We start from the raw sequence: 20051 nt of genomic DNA, 5'->3' as shown, positions 1-20051 counted from the left end.
ACCTGGGGGGCCCTAAAATGTGGGAGCATCTTGTATTGCAAAGGTGATGTCCATCTGGATGGGAGCATCACACGGTGATGCTCAACTGGACCATCCTCAGGATATCCTCAAGAAATCCTCAGGTGGAAAATGGCAAAAGAACTTCTCTAAATTCCTCAGAAATCATGTTTTTGCCCCACCCAAATCCCAGCATTTGAATGTCAGGCTGGATGGAAATTTGTCTCAGCGTTGCACACAATAAAATTTAAAAATGCCCAGAGTTCAACACCACTTTAACATCATGTTTTTTAAGTTTAAGACCACTGACTTGTGAAAGAAAACACAAACACTTTGTAGAAAACATAGTAATTTGCTATCAGAGCTCCTCAAGGTTACATAAAATGCATATGTTCCCTTCTAATTGGGGAAAGCAATGTTACCTCAAAGCCATATAACAAAAGTCTAGGGATCTATTTTAAAAATTGATTTTGTCCTTGGCTTGTCATGGTGGTTGATGGGGGAAAGTGTATGCTTGCAGTTGAAAATATCTTTGAGGCTACCAAATCTCTCAAGCAAGAACTGCACCACCAGCCGCAAGCAGAAATTAAGAAAGTTATTCTAGTCAATGACACTACCAGCTCAACAAGATTTTGCCGTGGTGGGAACATAAGCTGAAATATTCTAATCATGTAGTGGCCAGAGTTTGCCTCTCTAAATAAAATCCTTTCTGAAATAGGGGTGTAGCATTCCCAGACCAGCAACTGGTAAAAGATTTGGGTATTCCCAGCACTTCAAAATCTCAGGCCACTTAGGCTGAGTCAGCAAAGCAGAGAATATCAAGATTATTTTAAGCATGCACAGAGATCTGTTTGAGACCTTATTTGCCTTCTTGCACACAGACTGAGATTTGTAAATATTGAAAAACATGAAAATTGGATCTTCATATGAGAAAAATACTGGTCCGATCGAAAAGGAAACAACCATCTGGCACCACTCCTTCCAGATGTTTTCACAACCATTCTCCATTTTTTCTTCCCATACTCAAAGAACTGCCATGATCCCCTCTTGTTTATCCATGCCCAGCTTCAGATTTCCAAGGCTGTTCTTTCTTTCCTTTTTTCTTACTTAATCTGTCATTCCTTTGGTCAGTGAATCTATTCAACAAACAGCATTGTGTTTTGGAAAGAATTTGCTTTTGATTATGTTTGTGGTTCCAGGGGTTGTGGCTGGCTTGGCAGCGTGTTTGAAAGGACAGTTTGTTCATAATTTAAACCAACACATAGACCAAGGAATTTTGGAAATAGCCATGCCACCACAATGAATTTACAACATTCACTTGAAGTGGGGAATAATTGTCAATGTTTGGAATGGTGGAATCATTGCTAGAATAGAAAATGACTGCATTGTACCTGTAGAGTCACTTTCCAAACAGATAATCTCATTTTTGTACTATATAAAAAAATCCGTAACTTCAGCAATCAGGTAGATCAGGTATCCTGGACTAGTGCAGCTGTACTGACCTTTACAGTGCAAAAACGATTATTTTTCAATCCAGGCAGGTCATTGACTCTGTCTTACATCAGCATCAGCCTCTGCTGCTAGGCAGAGGGAAGATCACATAGGTCATGTTTCATATTCATGAAACAGAGCTTTGAATCCAATGAAAAGGTACTTCAGAGAAGGCTCTTCTGAAATCTGGTGTAGCTGTGTGCTTTAAAAGAGTCTTCAGGAAACAGAAAGGGCTTTTTCCCCAAACTTAATAAACAAACTTTCATGAGAAAATTGTTGCACAAGCAGTGTAACACAAATGGTAAAAACCACCCATCTCTAGCTGGAACTAGATGGCCATTGAAGTCCCTTCCAATCCAAGCCTTTCTATGATTCCATGGAGATCTTTTGAGGACCTTGTGATTCCCCATTAATGCCGGATGCAGGATAAGGCCCAGAGATCGGCAGGAGATGTGGCACTGGAGCAGCTATATTGGAGCTGCAACACCCACTCTTGTTCTGAGGTGAGAATTACAGCCACCCTCATGCCCAGGAGAAACCTAAACATACCAGAAACGCAAACAACCCCAAGATCCCAACTTAGAGCAGAGCTAAGAAAGCAAATGGGTCAGCCTTTCCTGAAGAGAATTCTGACTTCACCTAATAAAATTCCCACAGCTGGACACATTGCCACCACCCAAGTATGTCTTACAAGTGAATCTTAATGTTATTTTCTTCATTTTGTTACAGGGGAGATGATACAAAAGTGATGAAGGGAGGGATTTAAAAGAAATGTGGATGTGGCACCTGGTGACATGGGTTAATTGTGGCCTTGGCAGTGCTGGGGGAACAGTTGGACTCAATGATCTTAAAGGTCTTTTCCAACCTAAATGATTCTGTGACTCTGTTGTTCTATTACACATTTTATATTAGCTAAATCCATGTATCATTTTTTGTTGTTGATACTTGAGAAATGATTTTTTTCTGGCAAAGAAATGCTTGCCGAGGCCAATGACAAAGGTGTTATGTATCAGCATCAAGAGAAAATGAGCCCTGAAATTGGCACAATCAAGTGTGTATAAGAGATGTGTTTGCTCATGCCTCCAATCAAGGATCCTCATTAAATAATCATGTGACTCATACAAGAAGCTACAATTAAGCAGCACAGCTCACACTTCTAATATTCATGAGGAGTCCATAGAGGCCAAGTATAAAAGGAATCATTTTTAAATCTGCCTCACAAGTTGGTCTGAGGAAATGCTGTTTTGTCACCAATATGAGCACAGTTGGGAAGAGGTGCTACATTTCCCCAAACAATGCTCATTGATTATTTCCTCACCCTGTGAGAAGCATGGAAAACTTTACTTTAAAGAATTGCCTGGAAAAATTAATTCTATAAAACTGGATTTTTTTTTTTTTTTTTCTCTTTTTTGAATTAAGACTGTTTCAAAGCAAATCAAAAACATTGAAAAGAAGTGTCAGGTATTTAACATTTCAGCTCTTTTTCTCTGATGTCACTCTTACTGCTTTCACTGTTTCATCGCAGAGGAAGTGACTCTGTACATACAGGACACCTTTCACTAGACCAGGTTGCTCCAAGCCCCAACCATCCTGTCCTTGGACACTTCCAGGGATGGGGCAGCCACAGCTTCTCTGGACAACCTGTGCCAGGGCCTCAGCACTTTAACAGTGACGAATTTCTTCTTAGTATCTAGCCTGACTCTCCCCTGTTTTAGTTTAAACCCATTCCCCCTTATCCTATCACTATCTGCCCATGTAAAAAGTCACTGACCCTCTTTCATATAAGCTCCCATTAAGCACTAGAAGGTCACAATGAAGTCACCCTGGAGTCTTCTCCAGACTGAACAACCCCAAATCTCTCAGCCTGTCTCCCCAGCAGAGGTGCTCCAAGTAATACTGAGGTTTACACTTCACTGAAACTCAGTCAGAAAACAATGAATGTCTTACTGGAGTAAACTATCAAGTTTGTCTTCACACTCCACATTTATAAATCAATGATGCACTTGGCCCATTTTCCCTTTATGTTTGCAACAATACTAATTAAATCAGTTTGATGAGACTGTAGTTGCTGTATCTTTTTCCATTTCCTCCTTCATTGGATGCAGGCGCTATTCCGTTAATATCCAACTATCACTGCACATTTTATCTTCTGTAATTTCTCTCTGCCAAGCCTGCATTTATTAAAAATCCTTGTTATCATTTTATGCTGAAGTTTGCTGTTTGTCCAACTTAAGCCATTGAATGCTATCTTGAGGTTTGTCTACTGGAGTTATTCACCCACTCCCCCTAAAGAAAGCAGGGCTTTCCCCGAAAAACACACATAAAGGTATTTTTCTTTAAAATTGCCATAAAAAGACACTGAAACACAAAAATATCAGCCATTCCTACTTTTCTGTGACTTGTGGTCAATGCAGATTTTCAAAGAGTAACAGAAGCTGCTGGTTTGTACAGGGCAGGAACCAAACTAAGACGGGAAAAGAATAAATTCGTGTATTTCCTGTTGCCATCCCTCACCACAGCTTATACATTCACCAAAAACAGGTCCAGAAAGACCTGAGAGACCTGGTTCTATCGCTGGCCCCAGGCAGCAACATCACTTCCTTTGCCATCTAGGTGATGTTGTCCCTCTGCACTGCCCACTCCAGCACCTGAGCTGCAGCCACCACCCACCCAGAAACGTGTGTTTCTCTGTCCCACAGGCCCACATTCTCCAAAAGTCTTTTCCAAATATTTAATCTCAGTGTTGCAGATGAAGACACACCCATTCCTGGAGATCAGGTTGACTCAGGCTCTTTGCTTGGGCTTTCTGAACTCAATGCACTTAGAGACTGCTCTTGTTCTGCACCCCAGTGATTATCTCTTTTAGCTTAAACAAGCCTGGTTCTTTCAATTTTCCCTTCTAGGTCATATTTCCCTGACATCTGATCACTCTGGCCCCTCTGCTCTGGGTTTTCTGCATTTCTCCTGAGGTGTTGTGCTCCAGACTGGACACCACGCTTGTCCCCAGGGCACCTATTGCATCATGCCCTCAAAACACACATCACCACATCTCAGCCTGGCATCTGCTGTTCAGCAACAGCAAAACAGCACAAGATTTTCACCCTGGGGTGGCTTGGGTTTGGCTTGTGACCCTCAACAACCCTGTTCTTCTCTGATGGATTCATCTGGGGTTTCCCATCCTGTGTTTAGGAAGCTGGCCCTTCATGCTGAGGTGCCCTGTTCCTGCATAACCTCCTCCTGTTTATTCAGAATGTTTATACAGGTGGCCAAGATCATTCTGCTTTTTATGGTATTCCTTGTAGTTTCCCAGTGCTAGATGTAGGAGCTGGGAGAGCTCAGCCAGCCTCCAAGGGTCTGGAGACTGAAGCCAGCACACTGGGTCCTGCTGTGGCACAGCACTCCTCCAGGTACTACTCACATGGTGAAAGACTCAACAGATCTGTCTCTGCCTTGGAGAATGGGGATTTCATGCCCTTTCAATTGACTAAAAGAAATAATTGAGAAGCAAAAATGCATTCAAAAGCTTTTTTTAAAAGCAATTATGTTAATTGCTCCAACTGAACAATGTGTGGAGGGAAATGGTTTTGCAGGCAAAGTTTGCCTCCAGGTCTCAAGAGCAGAGGAGATGTGGACCAAAAGGCACCTGCTGAGTTTATACACTTAACCCCCTACCACTACAAGCATCAAATTACCTAATTCCCTTCATAAACTGATGAGAAATCCACCACTTGGGAAATCCAAATTCTTGAGAGTAGTTGGATTTCTTTTTCTTGCTATTCATTTTCCCCTCCATGCTGACTTCCTCTCCTCCCTGGACTGACACTCCTGGGTAAATTATACAATTTCACCTTTCTGCCTACACTGATTTTTAGTGTAGCTCATTTCTCCTGGCAGTTTCACCAGGAACAAACACCCCTTTACCTCTCAGCCTTACGTGGGACTAGGTTAGAAACCAGCTTCTCTAATTCATCTTCTCAGAAACTGGCTTGTGCCTGGCACAGCAGAGCAGCTGTAACCAGAAATATGAGTGAGCAACTCTGCAGATTATTTCCTCAACATGTTTTTTTGCTCACATCTAGCTTTCAACTTCTAAAAGTTACAAAAGCCTGGGACACCTGGTGCAGGGAGCAGGCAGGAGCAGAAGACTCCGGGTAAGATTTGGATCTTACCTGCTGTCCTGGGTTGCAGTGTATTCCATTACCATCCTCATGAGCTGTTGCAATCAGGTGGGGCAGTGTTTCCTTGCCTCCTCCCCCCAGACTATCTTTCTGTTAATGGCCCATCATTGTCCTGCTGCCTGACTCAGAGATAACTCCCTCTGGACTATCTTCTGTTAATGAGCCCAATCAACACCTGGCCTCATGACTCATTACCCCATTGTGAGATGCTCCACCCAGAGGGAGGAACCAAGCATCCCATCGTGGATATAATCTGGGACTCTGAACACCAAAGACAACCCTTCCAGTGGATTTCCAGAGGACAGGAGCTGCACAGCCACCACTGGATTTTCTGAGGAAGAGCAGACCCCTTTACTACAGGATCACTGCTTCAGAGGACTGCAGTCACCATTCTACCAGACTGCTACCACCACCCTGCCTAACAGGGCCTCAGGTTGTATCTTGACTCTGTCAGTTTGAACCAGAGTTTTCTTTTACTTTTTTTTTTTCCCTTTTCTTTATTTTCCATTAAATTATTATTCTGACTTGGTGTCTCCCACTGGTTTGTTTTCAAACTAGTCCACCTGCTCTGGCAGTTGCTGCCATGCAGATGAATGGGTCTGAAATTGGTTGAAAACTTCTGGAACAGACCATTTTTTTTCCTGAAAAGCTGACTAAAACAAGCAGCCCAGCAAATCTGAGGGTGTAGTTGTCATTGCATCTCCAAGTTCGGGGTTGGGAAAGGGAGCCCGATGTCTTCTAAAGGCTTCACTTCGGCCTCACGGGGAGCTGCATTGCTTTCCTGCTCATACAATATGAGAAGGGGAGGGCTTTTCAAAAAGAAAAGTCTTGTATAGAGACTAAGAAGAAAGAGTCTGATTTGCTGTCTCCCCTCACTTTCCTTGCCTTGCTTGGCATCAATAAGCAAGTCACATTTTTAAGTGAGTAAAGAAGGAGCACTATATAATGATGTTGACCTGTTGGAATGAGTCCAGCAGAGAGCTACCACAGTCTGGAATACGTCTATAAAGACAAGGCTGAGAGATCTGGGGCTGCTCAGACTGGAGAAAAGAAGGCTCCAGGGAGATCTTGGAGCCCCTTCCTGTGCCTAAAAGAGGCACTTTGGACAAGGGTATGCAGTGATAGGACAAGGGAGGATGGCCTTCAGCTGAAAGAGGGTAGGTTTAGGTTAAATATTATGAAGAAATTCTTGGCTGTGAGGGTGGTGAGGCCCTGGCACAGGTTGCCCAGAGGAGCTGTGGCTGCACCTGGGTCCCTGGAAGTGTCCAAGACCAGGCTGGATGGGGCTTGGAGCGATCTGGGATAGTGGGAGGTATCCCTGCCCATGGATGGGAATTGGAACTGGGTGATCTTTAAGACCCATTCCAACCCAAACCATTCTATGATTTATGATTCTGTGATAAATATTTAAATCCAAGGACTCTGGGCAGCTGCTGGCTTGTGGAACACTTCATGCCTTCTTCACCACAGTGCTGGCAAAGTCATCTGCCATAAAGAGAGAATAACCTGCTTGGTGTTACAGCTCAGAAGCAATTAGATGGGCTGGACCAGGAGGCAATTTCATTTCCAGTGACAGAGAACCAAGGTCACAACCCTGTCAACTGCATTAAATAGGTGCTCACAAACCCTAATTACTGGTGCAGTAGCTCTCAGTTTTAATGGGTATTTTCAAGCTGAGAGTAAAGTGTGTTTATGTCATTATTCTTCAGACAGAAATGTCAAGGAATAAGTCATAAATACAGAGTTGAAATTAAGCTCACTGATTGCAGTGGTTTGTGTTATTCCTGACATAACCTAGAAGCCTAGCTATTGCAAAAGAAATTCTGTCCTGTGGGAAAATTTTGTATTATTTTCAATTTTCTTTTCATCTCAAATCAAGGGGAAACAGAAAAGCATTCTATGGAAGAGAAAGCTCCACAGGAAAAATGTCTGGAAATGTTGAAACACGTTGCTTCAGCAAATCTACCAGTGTCAGTAGAGCTGGCAAATAATACATAGTAGTCTCCCTATTTTGTTGAGCTGGAAGGGTGAATGCCTTTGTAAAGGATCCTTAATATTAATTTAAAAGTAATAGCATTCAGGAAAAAAAAATTACTGTCTTCAGGAACCTAAGTAAAAATAACTGCCCTACATTTTTTCAGGGGAGGGGAATGACTTTTCGGAGCCTCAGCCTGAGAGGCCCTGTAAACTGAGTCACTGATGATGAAGCCAAAACCTCTTTGAAGAAGCCTGGCACTTCCTGGGCCTCATCAGACCCAGATCTAATTCAAATGCAACTCATGGGGGCTGTTTGTAAGACCCTTCGCTGCTCTGTGGATTAGATGTCCCATCAGGAAAATAGCAATAAAGATATCTTACACCTCCCCAGAAGGCAACCTGAGGAACAACAGCTTTGGCGTGCATTCTGTGCTTTTCACCATCTCTTGGAAAGCAAAGGAAGATGTTGGCAGAGAGCTGGCCAAGGGAAGGCAAATAGAAACACACAGACTTTATACAGCAAGACTCCACGTACAAGTCATGCCAAACTCCTAGTTCCAGTAAATGCCAAAGACCCGAGTGGATTATGGGCAGGGAAGGGGAAAACTGACTACTCAGAAAGTGCTGGAAGATGTGGCATTTCCATTTCCAAGATGTTGCTGATATGCTGAAAACTCCCCTTTCTGCTCATTTAGCACAGCTGGAACACTGCAAAAACCAAACCCTTCCTGTGAATTTTTTGGGGTTTTTTTTTGGCAAATCAGCACATTCTGCAGCACAGTTTTCTTCCCTTGGCGGGGAGGGAGGTGTCAGGAGTTACCATCCGGCTGTGATGACACCTTGTAGGAATAGTCAGAAGAAATTCCTGAAACCTTTGTTGCTGAAGCTCAGGCTTTGGCCAGTGTCTCAGAGGGACTGTGTCCACTCTCGAACAGCTGCAGGCAGTTGTCTGCAGGCTCAGGTGGGAAAACAGGCACCAGATTTTGTGCAGATGTCAGACAAAGGGAACAAGCAGTCGAAAAGGGAGCATCTGGAGCTGCACTTCTGGGATCAATTCACAGAACCGTGTAGAAACTGTTCACCCAGTGCAGATGACATCAGAAATTATCTTGATGACAAAGAATGAAAAAAAAAGCTATTCTGTTCCTCTTCCTACTCTTTAGGGTGCAATCAGGGCACATCTTCAGCATTGCTGTTAGCGTTCCTCCACCAAAGAAATCCCAGCAAAGCACCGAGCTCTCATTTTCAAAGATGATGCTGGAAAGCTTCCCAGATTATATATTTTCCTCTTTAATTTATACCTCTGAGGATAATGCTAATCAAGGATGCAGCAAAAGTAGTGAGACATCCTCGGACCCAGGCTGATTTATTAACAGTGGTTGTGTTATTCTCACTTGGAGAACGATGCTAGTATCCCAAGCTTCCATAAAAAAAAAAGATCCTGCTTGCTGGTAGGTTATCAAATACAAGCTGACAATGTACTTGCACAGCAGATATGCATAAGTGCATTGCACAGTATGATTCATCTGCAAAACATCCAGCATGCTAGAAGCTCAATTTAAAGTAGGTTAGAAGAACGATTCATTAAAAAGCAACAGCAGAGAGAGGGGGGAAAAAAAGAAGCCCAAACTCTAAAATCTCCTCCTGGGAATGGTACATTTACTTCTCAGTCTTTGTTTGGCCCCCTCTCCTCACTTGTGAATAGAGTTTGGATGGCACGGGGAGGGACAAGCATATAAAAATACATGTAGCTAGACAAATATTACAAATGCCATCTTCAAGGCCTGGCAGATCTACCAAATATTCCAGGGATTATACATGGTCTGCTTAGCACGTTCAAAGTGGAAGGAGATTGCATATATTTCACACAGCATTAATCCCCAGGCCTGTCTCCTCAGCTCCGACCTGAACTTCTACTACACAGCACTGAATTATAAAGGCTAATGTCAAAAGCACTTTAAAGAAAAAAAGAATTCCCAAAATGGCAACTGGCTTTTACTATGATAACTGCTCAGATAATCCTCCATAATCTCCAGTGGTATTTTTTAGGGTAGGGGAAAAAAAACCAACAAAAAAACCCCCACAACAGAAAAAATGTACATGTCATGGCAATTCTAAAATAGAATTAAGAACTTTGCAGGCTGGAATCACTGCTTTTAAAATGGATTTTATGTATATTTGTAATAAATGTCCTACTCTAAAAGCAAAGGTACTTTTCTGAACACTGCTGCCAGCCAAATAAGGTGAAACATGAACTGACTTGAGAATAATTTGAAAATATAGACACTTATTTCTAAAAATTCACTATTTTTATTAATACTATTTTAATCCATGTATCTCTTCGGGTGAGATATTTTTGTCTGATGACAAATTACTAAAAAAAATTGAATTTAAGGAAATTCAGTCCATTGTCCTGGCAGCAGAGGAAGGTATGCATTTTCATAGGCAGAGTTCCTATTTCATCCATGTAAAAGTAATCCAGGTTTTAATTAATGACTCCAAATCTGTCCATGCAATCAATTAATTGCTTGTTTGCCTTTTCAGTCCTGTATGCAACGTACCCTCATTAAACAATCATTAAACTTTTTACTTAAAAAATAGATACCGCCTAAAACATTGAAGATCTACAAAAATCCTCTCCTGCCAGCAACAAAGATGCCACTTACCAGCCAATTTGCTGTAAGAATTTCTTAATTAAAGTGATAAATGGAGCTACTGCCCAGAGGTTCCAAACCACTTTTGTTTTATTTTATTTTTTCCTGTAAATAATGTGTTCAGAGGAGGTGACTCCTCTGGGATTTTAACTCTCACACATCATCTTGGAGTGTCACCTTTGGGCCCAACACCTGTCCTACAAACTAATTGCGCTCTGAGAATCACAGGTTATAAACAAGAGACTTTCAGGAAAACCAGGAAATTCTGAGGAATCAAGTCTACATTCCGCTCCAGCGATAATTTGCTAGAGCAGTAGAGAAATCAGCAACTACATAAATGCTGCATTATGTCTTTTTTTAAAGAACTGCAAAAGCTGCAAAACAGAGAAATCAGCCTCAGCTTTAGGTTAGCCCTACATCAAAGGCAACCATCTCAATTAAAATTTAGTACCCAGCAATATTGCAGTTTAGAGCATTTGCTCAGTGATGTTTACCAAAGCTATAAATCTTTGCAATAAAAGGGGAAAAATACCAAAAAAACCCAACCCAGCAAACTGACAAACATGCTGCATCCTTAGATAGAGATGAGCACTAAACAGAAGATGAAAAAACTGCAATACACATTTTTGTAACTTTTATAAGGAGCAGAAGAAGACGCTTCCCATTTTACTAAAATCAGTCTGCGAATAACAAATGACTGCTGCTCGTATCACACAGCTACACCTGCACGGAGCAGCTCAGCTTCCAGTTCAGCTGAAGTGCACATTTCATTTCCAGCGTGTTGCATCGTGCTTCAGTGCTGAAATCAACAGGGAAGAAAATACCATGAAATGCAAAACATCTCCTATGCACATGAGCAGCAAGTGCACCTCGTTTGCCTCTGCATTAAGGACATCAAGGGAAAGACCCAGCTAAGACTGATTGGAATTCAGACCCTTCTGCGCTCCAGTAGCCAGCGGAGAGCTGGTAACTCTGAAACCTCATTCCCTCTCCCACAAAGCACATGCTGCTCCACAGATCAGAGCAGAGATAGGACACTGTTCCCCAGCTCTGCTGGCTGCAGGTTTTCACCTCCCACCCCGGCCGTGGCCTCGGTGCTTCACACAGGGAGAGGGATGCATCTGACCTGGATACGGTGAACACTTGAATGGTGGTGGCAGATTTAGAGCAACCTTTAGGCTGTGCTCAGGATCCAGCCCTTTGGCCTGCCCATGAGCTTGGCATTAAAACAGTTTCCAAGGAGAGCTGCTCTGCTGGTTACGTGTGCACCAAGACCTGTGTGGGGTGAGAGAGTCCCCACCTTCCTGACATGAAAAATTATGTTGGGAGGGGGCCCTACTTAGGGGGTGGATTAGGCCTGTGAATGGCAGAACTCTCTTGCAGATCACAATCCTTAAATGCAGTCTGTCCCTCCAGCAGTTCTTTCACAGGTGCCCCTGAGTGTTTTTGGGAGCTGTGTGGAGGGGCCCAGGCTCAGCAGGAGATTATCAGTACAAACTCTGGTGGCTCCGACTGTCTGCAGCCCTTCTCTGCACAGCTGTGCTGCAGAGCCTGCCCGGGGTGAGGATTTTTGTTTGATCATGCAGCCAGTGACTAATGCAGTGCAGGGAAAGCTGGGGATGTCATTTGGATCTGTAACTTCTGCACTTGTGCCTTTGAAATGTCCATGGGTGGTCCGATGGGGTGAGGGATGACACCCAGGGCTGTGTTTGGGATACAAAGCACTGGCCAGACTTGGTGTTTCCTCCTTCTCAGCCACAGGGCTCACCCAGGGGCACCCACATGTGCACCCAAGATATGGACTGATAATTTGGACAGAAAAAAACCTTCAGAGACAAGAGAAGCACAAGATCCCGAGGCACTGGGAGCAGGAAAGTTTCCAGCCTGACCAGGCTGCCCCATGCATTTGCTTTTTACTGGCCACAGTTAATAAGTCCCTTCGATGTCTTTAAAGCTACCAGCAATAAATCAGCTGCAGTTAATAAATTCAGCACTGCTGAAAAATAAGACATAACTCATGTCCTGAATGGCACAGACATAACTGTACAGGTCTGCAGAGTCACCCCAGTGCAGAAAGCATCTCCCCTGCTCCATCATCTCCTGCACCCAAGCAAACACCCCACTGCAGCACTGCACCCAGGATGGGAGCCACTGCTGTGTGAAGGAGATGTTGGGAATGCTGCAGCTGTTAATGGCAATTGTGTTGAAATCATCTCTGAAGAACCAGCTACCTTTTCTCATACAAGATCTCATGATAACAGGAGGCTGTAGCAAGGGCAGGCGACGCATAACAGCAGTGAAAGAAATATGCAAATAACTCTTTTATTGGCTGCTATTTAAATAAAGAGGGGAAAGCCCGCTCTTTAGGAATATTAAAGTACAAAGCCAATGCTTATGAGGTAACACCTCAATATTTGAAAGAGACAGGCTTATGAAGGATGTAGTAATTTCTAACAATTTTTATTCTCACCTAGATGCACACGTTAGATTAAAATAAACAACAGCAACTTTATTATGGTTTTCATTTTAAGTTTTCGATCTCTTTAAAGGTTAATTTTCACAGTGCTGTAATGAGATGGGGAAGTGCTGGTGCTTCCATTTTATATGCAAGTGTCCTGAAGCAGTGTGGTCTAATGGGTAATAAAGCCAATTTATCCATGATGTATCTTCTACTTCATTTATCCTTAAATTCAACAAAACATGCTCACCTTTATGCATATGCTTAAGACCATCTTAATTTTAATAGCAGTTAAGAATGCACTTATGTTCCATAAAATTAGAATCTTAAATACTTCATTGAAACAAGGAGGACTGAAATAGGTGATTTTCACGTCTTGCCTTGCAGGTGAGTGCCAAGAATTTATTCTCACTCTTGAAGGTACAAGGTTTCTTGGAGGAATAGACTGACCATAAATCAGAAGTGTCTTAACAAACAAGAACACTAAATGTGACATTTGCTCGTGAGTGCTGAATCATGCCAACTCTACAGCTTTTCCTAAATTAGAAAACTAATTACAAATAATGCTTCACTACTTGAAGCATGGTTTGCTATGTGGAGGCCAACTTCTCTTTTGAAAAGAACAAACAACAAACAACCCAAGAAAAACATGAACCCCCAGATATTTGGAGGCAGTCCTGATTTAGAAGTAAGAGAATAGAACACGAAGAACAGACATAAGGACATAAATGCTAGATGAAAAATGAAAAAGCTCAGTGTGTACTTGGCCCATTTTAGAGGTACCAACTGGTGAGGAGGGAGAGTGAAGGAAATTCCTAAGAAGTCACCATTTAAAAAGCTCCATTCCCTGCTGATGATGTGGACCTACAGCACAACTCCTTGGCTGCTTCGGGAACTTTAAGCTAAAACACTTGTGTACAAAATAATTCGGTCTTGGGGCCAAATCAGGTCTCAGGACTGAAAGCAAAGCCTAACTCTAGTTCTGAGCATCCTGGGCAAATCCAGGGCCACGCAGTTGGGCCAGGATCCCTTCATAGGACAGTCTGTGAGGACGTGATAAACCAACCTGTGGCATCTGCTCAAACATTTCTGGGAGGATTGAAACGGAGGCAACATGCAGGCATTTTCTGGGGTCACTGTCCCCAGACACAATGATACCTGAACAATACAGGGGTTTTTTTTGTAAAAATAAAGCATAAGACATATCATCAAGTGGCATTTCCAGAGCTGAAGAAAAAAAGGAGGCAGATGTGCCTCCTGGGACCCTTGCACCAGTGAGAGATAAGGAACCACCCAGCCCAGGGGAGATTCACAGCGCAGAAAATACTGCAACTCACAAAACCCAGCACTTGCAGTAACTGGGACATCCAAAGCCTCTCCCCTCCTCGTCATTCTCCTCCTCCCCAAACTCTCCCTCTCGGTTCCTTGCCTATAAATAAAACATTTCATTACTGAGTGATGAAGATTAAAATAAGGCAGGTGAGTCACCCTCCCTGGTACTACTTTGCTCTTTCATCTGCCTCATCCTCTTCCTCAACTCAATTGCAGCCCTGAAGGCTGAAAAAAATTTATCAGTGTGGCAGTCAAAGTGGACAGAACTACCTGCATCCCTGTGAGGAACAGGGCAAAACCAGCTGCATTTTGATCTGCATGGAGTTGAGAACTACACTTCTGCTGCACAGAATTGCACAGATTTTAAACCAGGAGTTTTTATGCACCTCTAAGAGCACCCCAAATGCAGAGCATTGCTGGAGAAACCCAGCAGGAGCCATTGCTCGTACTTTACACAAATGAGAATGAAGGATGGTATTTCAACAGGATTTTTTTTTTTTTTTTTTGATGGCTAACCGTGTACTTAGGCTACTTTGTCAAGCTTCATGAGGATTACAAGAACAGAAAGATCCAAGAAGAAATCCGCTTTGTTCTCTCTCTCTGCAAAATCTGCTTGCACTAACAAAACACCAGGGAATGGGGAGAACCTCCACCAAATGATCCCTGTCCCCTTCACTCCCAGCAGCAGATCAGAAGTTTTGTTTTGAGTGGCTAATCCAGACAGCAGAGAAAAACTAAATTCAGTTCTCTAAATCAGAAAGGACTAAAATGTTGATAGTAGAATTGGCATGAATATATACTCTTCCAAAGTGAGACTAAATCTGGCCTCAGGTGGTTCAATCTGAGCAGGATTGCCAGGCAGTTCAGGACACATTTCCAAACACCTGCTGAGGCTCCCATGTGTCATGCTTAGGTCAGTGAATCCACCATATCACGATTTTCTACAGCAATTTGAAAAATCAGGGTTTGGATCTTGGTCTTTCCAGAGCAGCGCATTGCCATGGATGCTTGGGGAGAGAGAGATCTTCCTACAGCAAGACCTGGGAAGGGGGGGGAAGGCCACAAATAGCCAGTTGTTGTGGGGAACCTGATGCATTTGTCCATGATCTGGTATCCCAAAAAGTGTCAGTGCCAAACCCAAGCAGCGCAGACATTCATGTTTATGCCTACTTCTCTCCACCCAGGTGAGCCACGGTGCTCTCAACCTGCCTGAAAGCCGTAAGAAATCTCTTTCAGGCTGAGATGCAAAGCTGCCAGTAACTCACCCTCCCCAGTAACTGGACAGAAACCATAAACTGAGATTCACTGGTGCAGCTTTATCAATACCAATTCAGGCTTATGGCAGGAGCACCTCACTGCAGTCCCTTGCAGTGGGTTATCTCATGGGTTGGTGGGTTATCTCATGGTGAGAACACATGGGTGCACTGCACATATCTTCAAAGTCAACCTCTACAAATCATGTGAATTAGAAAAGGTTTTTAAAAATGTCTTTACTTAAAGCACTGACATTAGAGACCGTCCTCATCATGAAGCAGTGGGAGCCAACATCCCTCACGGTCTTGTGTGTTATATCTACGACTATCAGAGCATGAAACACTCCTGGGATTTGGTCTCCCACTGCTCCTCAGCAGGCAGAGGCTGTTCCTCCACTCATCTGCCTCATCCGAGCAGCTTTGAGTCCCTCCTTCCCTCACTGGCACACACCAAATGGGTGCTGTTATTCATAAGCACAGGATTTCCACATCACTGAGGCAACCCAGGGGATCCCAACCAACCCCTGGATGCTGTTCTAGAAGGGTTCCCACAGGCCATATCCACCCTCCCATTGTATCCATGTAGATACATCCCAGTTACTGATACCATCCCCTGTGGCACTGACCTCCTCTCCTTTGGGCAGCTGGACCCCACATGTGACCTGTCTTTGGAGGCAGCTGGAAACAGGCCAGGATTGCCAGGGATGCCCTGACTGCTGTGCCCTGTCTGAAGGCTTAGAGTGAGTACGAGCTGGCAGCTCTCTCAATCTCAGCTGCGTGGATGTGGGGGCATAACACCACTGCCTACACCACCCTACAGATCCACCCATGCACCAGGCTGCATGAAATTTCCCTGATCCTCACACAGGAATCACCATTTGTGTGAGTTCCTGACCTTCTCCTGCTATTTTTCCCTGAAGAACACACCCAGCATGGAGGTACAGTCCGTTCTTACATTTCGCCATTTCTCTGGAGGAAACCATATGTATTTATCCTGGGGAATGCCTGGTAGCCTGTGTAATATTTTTGGAAATAATTCCTGTCAAGGGATTTTAATCACTGTTGATGCATAAAAATAAAATAACAGAATCTGTAACCAGATGGTGTGTTGGGTGACACAGGGCTCTCTTCACAAACATATAACTGCTCACCAGCCCTTCAGGACCTCTTCGCTCACCAGTCCTTGCAAGAGCTGCCTGCAAGGTCCTCTTACCCTGAACCAAATTGATTTTTGGGAAGGAGGAAAACTCTGCATTTGAGAAAGAGAGACATTTTCAGCAAAATTCAGGGGCCAAGTATAAAAGCAAGAGAAACAGCTTTGTCCCTGCCCAGAAGCTACTGGAGTTTATCTTCCATTGGAGCCCTGCAGGAGGAAAGGCTGATGGGGGATCTGCAGCTCCCTGTTGCCCTGACTGTGCTTGAGAAATCTCAGAGCTTTCCACTCCTCATGGGAATTTTTTTCTGCAGTCTCAATCACTGCTGATTTTGGTTCATCCGAAGAATGGGGAGTGAAATCCATTGCTTTTCATCATTCAAAAACCACTCACCAGGTTTTGACACAAAGCCAGCTTGGCTCAAAGCCGGGCCCACGGCCAGCTCAAAAATATTCCTGAACCTTTCAACAATCCCTGGCTGGTTTTCAAACTTAAAACAAAAGCCAAGATGAGGGAAAGTTTGCAAATTTTTAGGTTGTATAAGAAAATATCTGCACAACCTGTGATAAATTCCCGCCATTTGTTTTCAGTTATTTTCATGCTGGGAGAATCTCCCAGACTCCAAACCCTGCTCTTGCCTCGGAGAGCATAACCATGGTTTTCACAAAAAAAGATGACTGGTCTGACAGGTGTGGAGGAAGATACAGGATGTGCTGGGAAGCTACCTGAAAATTATTCTGTCCAGTTCACTCTTGTTTGGATGGATTGCTCCTTGTCTAAAGTGTCCCCAGATGGCCCATTGTGTCAGGAGTGTTTGAGTTTACAGCAGACTATGGCAGTGTTGTAAAAAAGCTGGAGCAGGAGAAATAAAAGAGTTTTCAGAAAAACTTGACAGTTTCAGATATTCAACAATATGACAGTCTTCTTATTCAGAAACTTATGAATACTTAGTCACACAGAGAGAACAAGGAAATTATTTACTTCCCCCGGTGAAGGGGGCGGGAGTCGTGGCTCTCTAGGTAGTGTGGAACAGAAATACAGCTGCTGCAGCCACAAACAGAGGGAGACTGCGTGCGCAGGGCTGCACTGCTTGGGATGCTGCTCTGTCTGCCATGGTCGGCCAGACACGCACACAGCCACACAACGGTTCTTTATTGAACAGGGAAAACAAAATGGGAAATGTCTAAAGCACATTACTACTCTTATGGTACTGCTGGTTTGACAGCCTGACAGTCCACAGCCAGCGAACACCAAAAAAAGGTCTGTATTACTCACTTTGCCTCCACCTTGTCACAGTTTGACACATGCAGACAAACACATCTAAAACTCCTTTGCAGATGATTCCAAAAGCTGGAAATTTTCTTTGCACCTCTTTTTCTTTCTTTCTTTCTTCTTCCCTTTTTTCCTTTTTCTTTTTCTTTTCTTTCTGTCTGTCTGTCTATTCTGCATTCTCTAAGTGCAAATCTACAGATCATGTCAAGCCTGAAGAAGCCTTCATTAAATGTAAGCAGCTTCACAGTGATTCCATTTAATGGTGATTTACACCGTTTAAGAGACCACCCCTCTTTGTTCTGTATGCTAAGATTCAGCATGGCCATATTTTTATCCATCAGTGAACAAAAAAAGCTCACAGGACTCTTTTCCCCCCTTCTTTGTGTCATTACATGGTTGAGGTAGCCCTACCTGGAGACCCCAGTCGTGCCCCTCTTTGCACAACTCAAGCAGCCTGACATTCCCAGCCATCTGCCTCTGCCTCCAGTAGAAAGTCACGTTTCACAACCCAACACTCAGCTCAGCGAATGAGCAGCACATCAGCAGATTAGGTGCCTGCCCAGAGCTACAAAACAGCAAAACATTTCCCACATCAGCCGAGGGGCATTAGATCCCATTTTACCCCTGAACTCGGTCACATCAAGCAGACAGACAGGCACCAGGCAAACATCCATGTTGGGAGCACACACAGGCACCGACGCACACTCAGACCCTGTGAAACCACACGTGTGCCTGTGAGCAGAACAGCACACATAGCCACACAGACTGTGCTGTTCCTGGCCAGCTACTCTTTGTGCTGATTGACTGGAGGGGATTAGAAGGGACTCAGCCCAAAAACGCAGTTCCTAATGCTCCTGCAGCTATTGCATAACAGAGATCGGTTCCTGTCCCGAGCCCTGGCCCTCAACTTACTCAAGACAAGTTTAAGGCTTCAGGCTATGTAATGGAAATATCTACTTCCCGGTGAGATGGGATGCATCAGCTTCCCCAGGGCTGGGGTTTCTGGCTGTCTGGGTTCTCTGACAGGCAGCAGTGGGAAAGAAAGTAGGGATGTGTCACCAAGAAGGAAAGAGAGTAGTTTTTCCCCAAACATTTCTACCAGGAGCTATGGGAAGCTGAAGCCTTCTGGGGTTCATTAACAGATATACACCTGCTACTAATGCACCTACTAAAGAAAGCAGCCCTAAACCAAGGGAAATTGAACACATCCCAAAAAGAAACTGAAAATCAATGAACCTACATACCCTAAACTAAATGCACCTGAAGTTGAACACACCTCAATGTTCAAAAGGCAGAAAACACAGCAAGCAAGAAGTCCACAAATAAATGAACAAGTCCCAAAAGCATGCATGAAATGTACAAACACTTTAGAATAGGCACTCCATTAAAAGCTGCATGTTGAAATAACATAAGGGGCCGTGCAGGAATTCCAGGTGCACGGCAAATAGCTAAAGTAACTCCGTTGAGATCTGTCACTCCAGATGTGAACAGGTGTTTGACAAATGAGGACAGATACACAACAAGTCAGATGAAATCAAATGCCCTCCAACATTTGCCTGAAATCTGGGTGTCTTATGCCTAACAAACTGCAAAGAGCTTTAGGGAACTTGGCTGGCTCCTGCGTCCCCCCTCCCCCACATCAGCAAAAAATAACTATTTGCAAAGGCCGCAATTCCTCGTTATTTTCTGTTTCCCTACGTGCAGTCACTAACTCGTTAGCGATGATTCCAAGCAGCCAGGCTGGGAGAAAAACAGAAGAAGGGTCAGGAACGAGACAACCGGGAGATGCTCCTGCCAGGGCCCCTTTGTTGAGCATCCCTGGGTACCCCTCGCCTTTTACCTGGGGATGCAGTCGCCATGGTAACGGGCGGGTGTTCCCTGGAGGAGCCGAAACCCAGCTGTTCCCGCTGCTGAGCCCCATCTCCATCCCGCAGCGGAGCCCCAGTCGCGTACTGGTCCGCCCCGTCCGCAGCCCAGTGCACCCCAGTGCCCGCCAGCAGCAGGTCCTGGGGGTCCGGCGGGGCTGACATGCTGCCTGCAAGGCGGCCGCTGATCTCCGGCTCTCGGGATGCAGCGGGGGCCACCGGAAGGGCTACGGGGGCCGCCGGGCTGGCTGGTGCTGCGGCCGCGCTGGGGTCTGGCCGGCTGCAGGGACCGGGAGTCGCCGCCGCCGCCGCTGCCGTATCTCCACTAGCGCTTATTACGCAGGTGAAAATGGCTTGTTAGTTGGAGCCTTCCAGCCCTTGCGTCACCCTGTGGCTGGCATATCACAGGGCAGGAATCTG

At 44.4% G+C, this 20051-nt stretch overlaps 1 protein-coding gene across 1 annotated transcript in view; it reads right to left on the bottom strand.

Moving 5' to 3' along the window:
- Positions 1–19796, bottom strand: part of RTN1 (reticulon 1) — a gene marked incomplete at both ends in the record, with an annotated part of 116892 nt that extends 97096 nt beyond the window's left edge. Inside the window, one exon of the mRNA XM_082283932.1 lies at positions 19607–19796. Coding sequence (XP_082140058.1) covers positions 19607–19796 — 190 coding nt within the window. The remainder of the gene's footprint in view (positions 1–19606) is intronic.
- Between the last annotated feature and the right edge of the window lie 255 nt (positions 19797–20051).

This window comes from Coloeus monedula (genome assembly GCF_965178545.1).
Source record: "Coloeus monedula genome assembly, chromosome: 6".
Taxonomy (NCBI): Eukaryota; Metazoa; Chordata; class Aves; order Passeriformes; family Corvidae; genus Coloeus; species Coloeus monedula.
The sequence above is the reverse complement of the archived record's forward strand: the minus strand, read 5'-3'. Positions and strand labels throughout refer to the sequence as shown.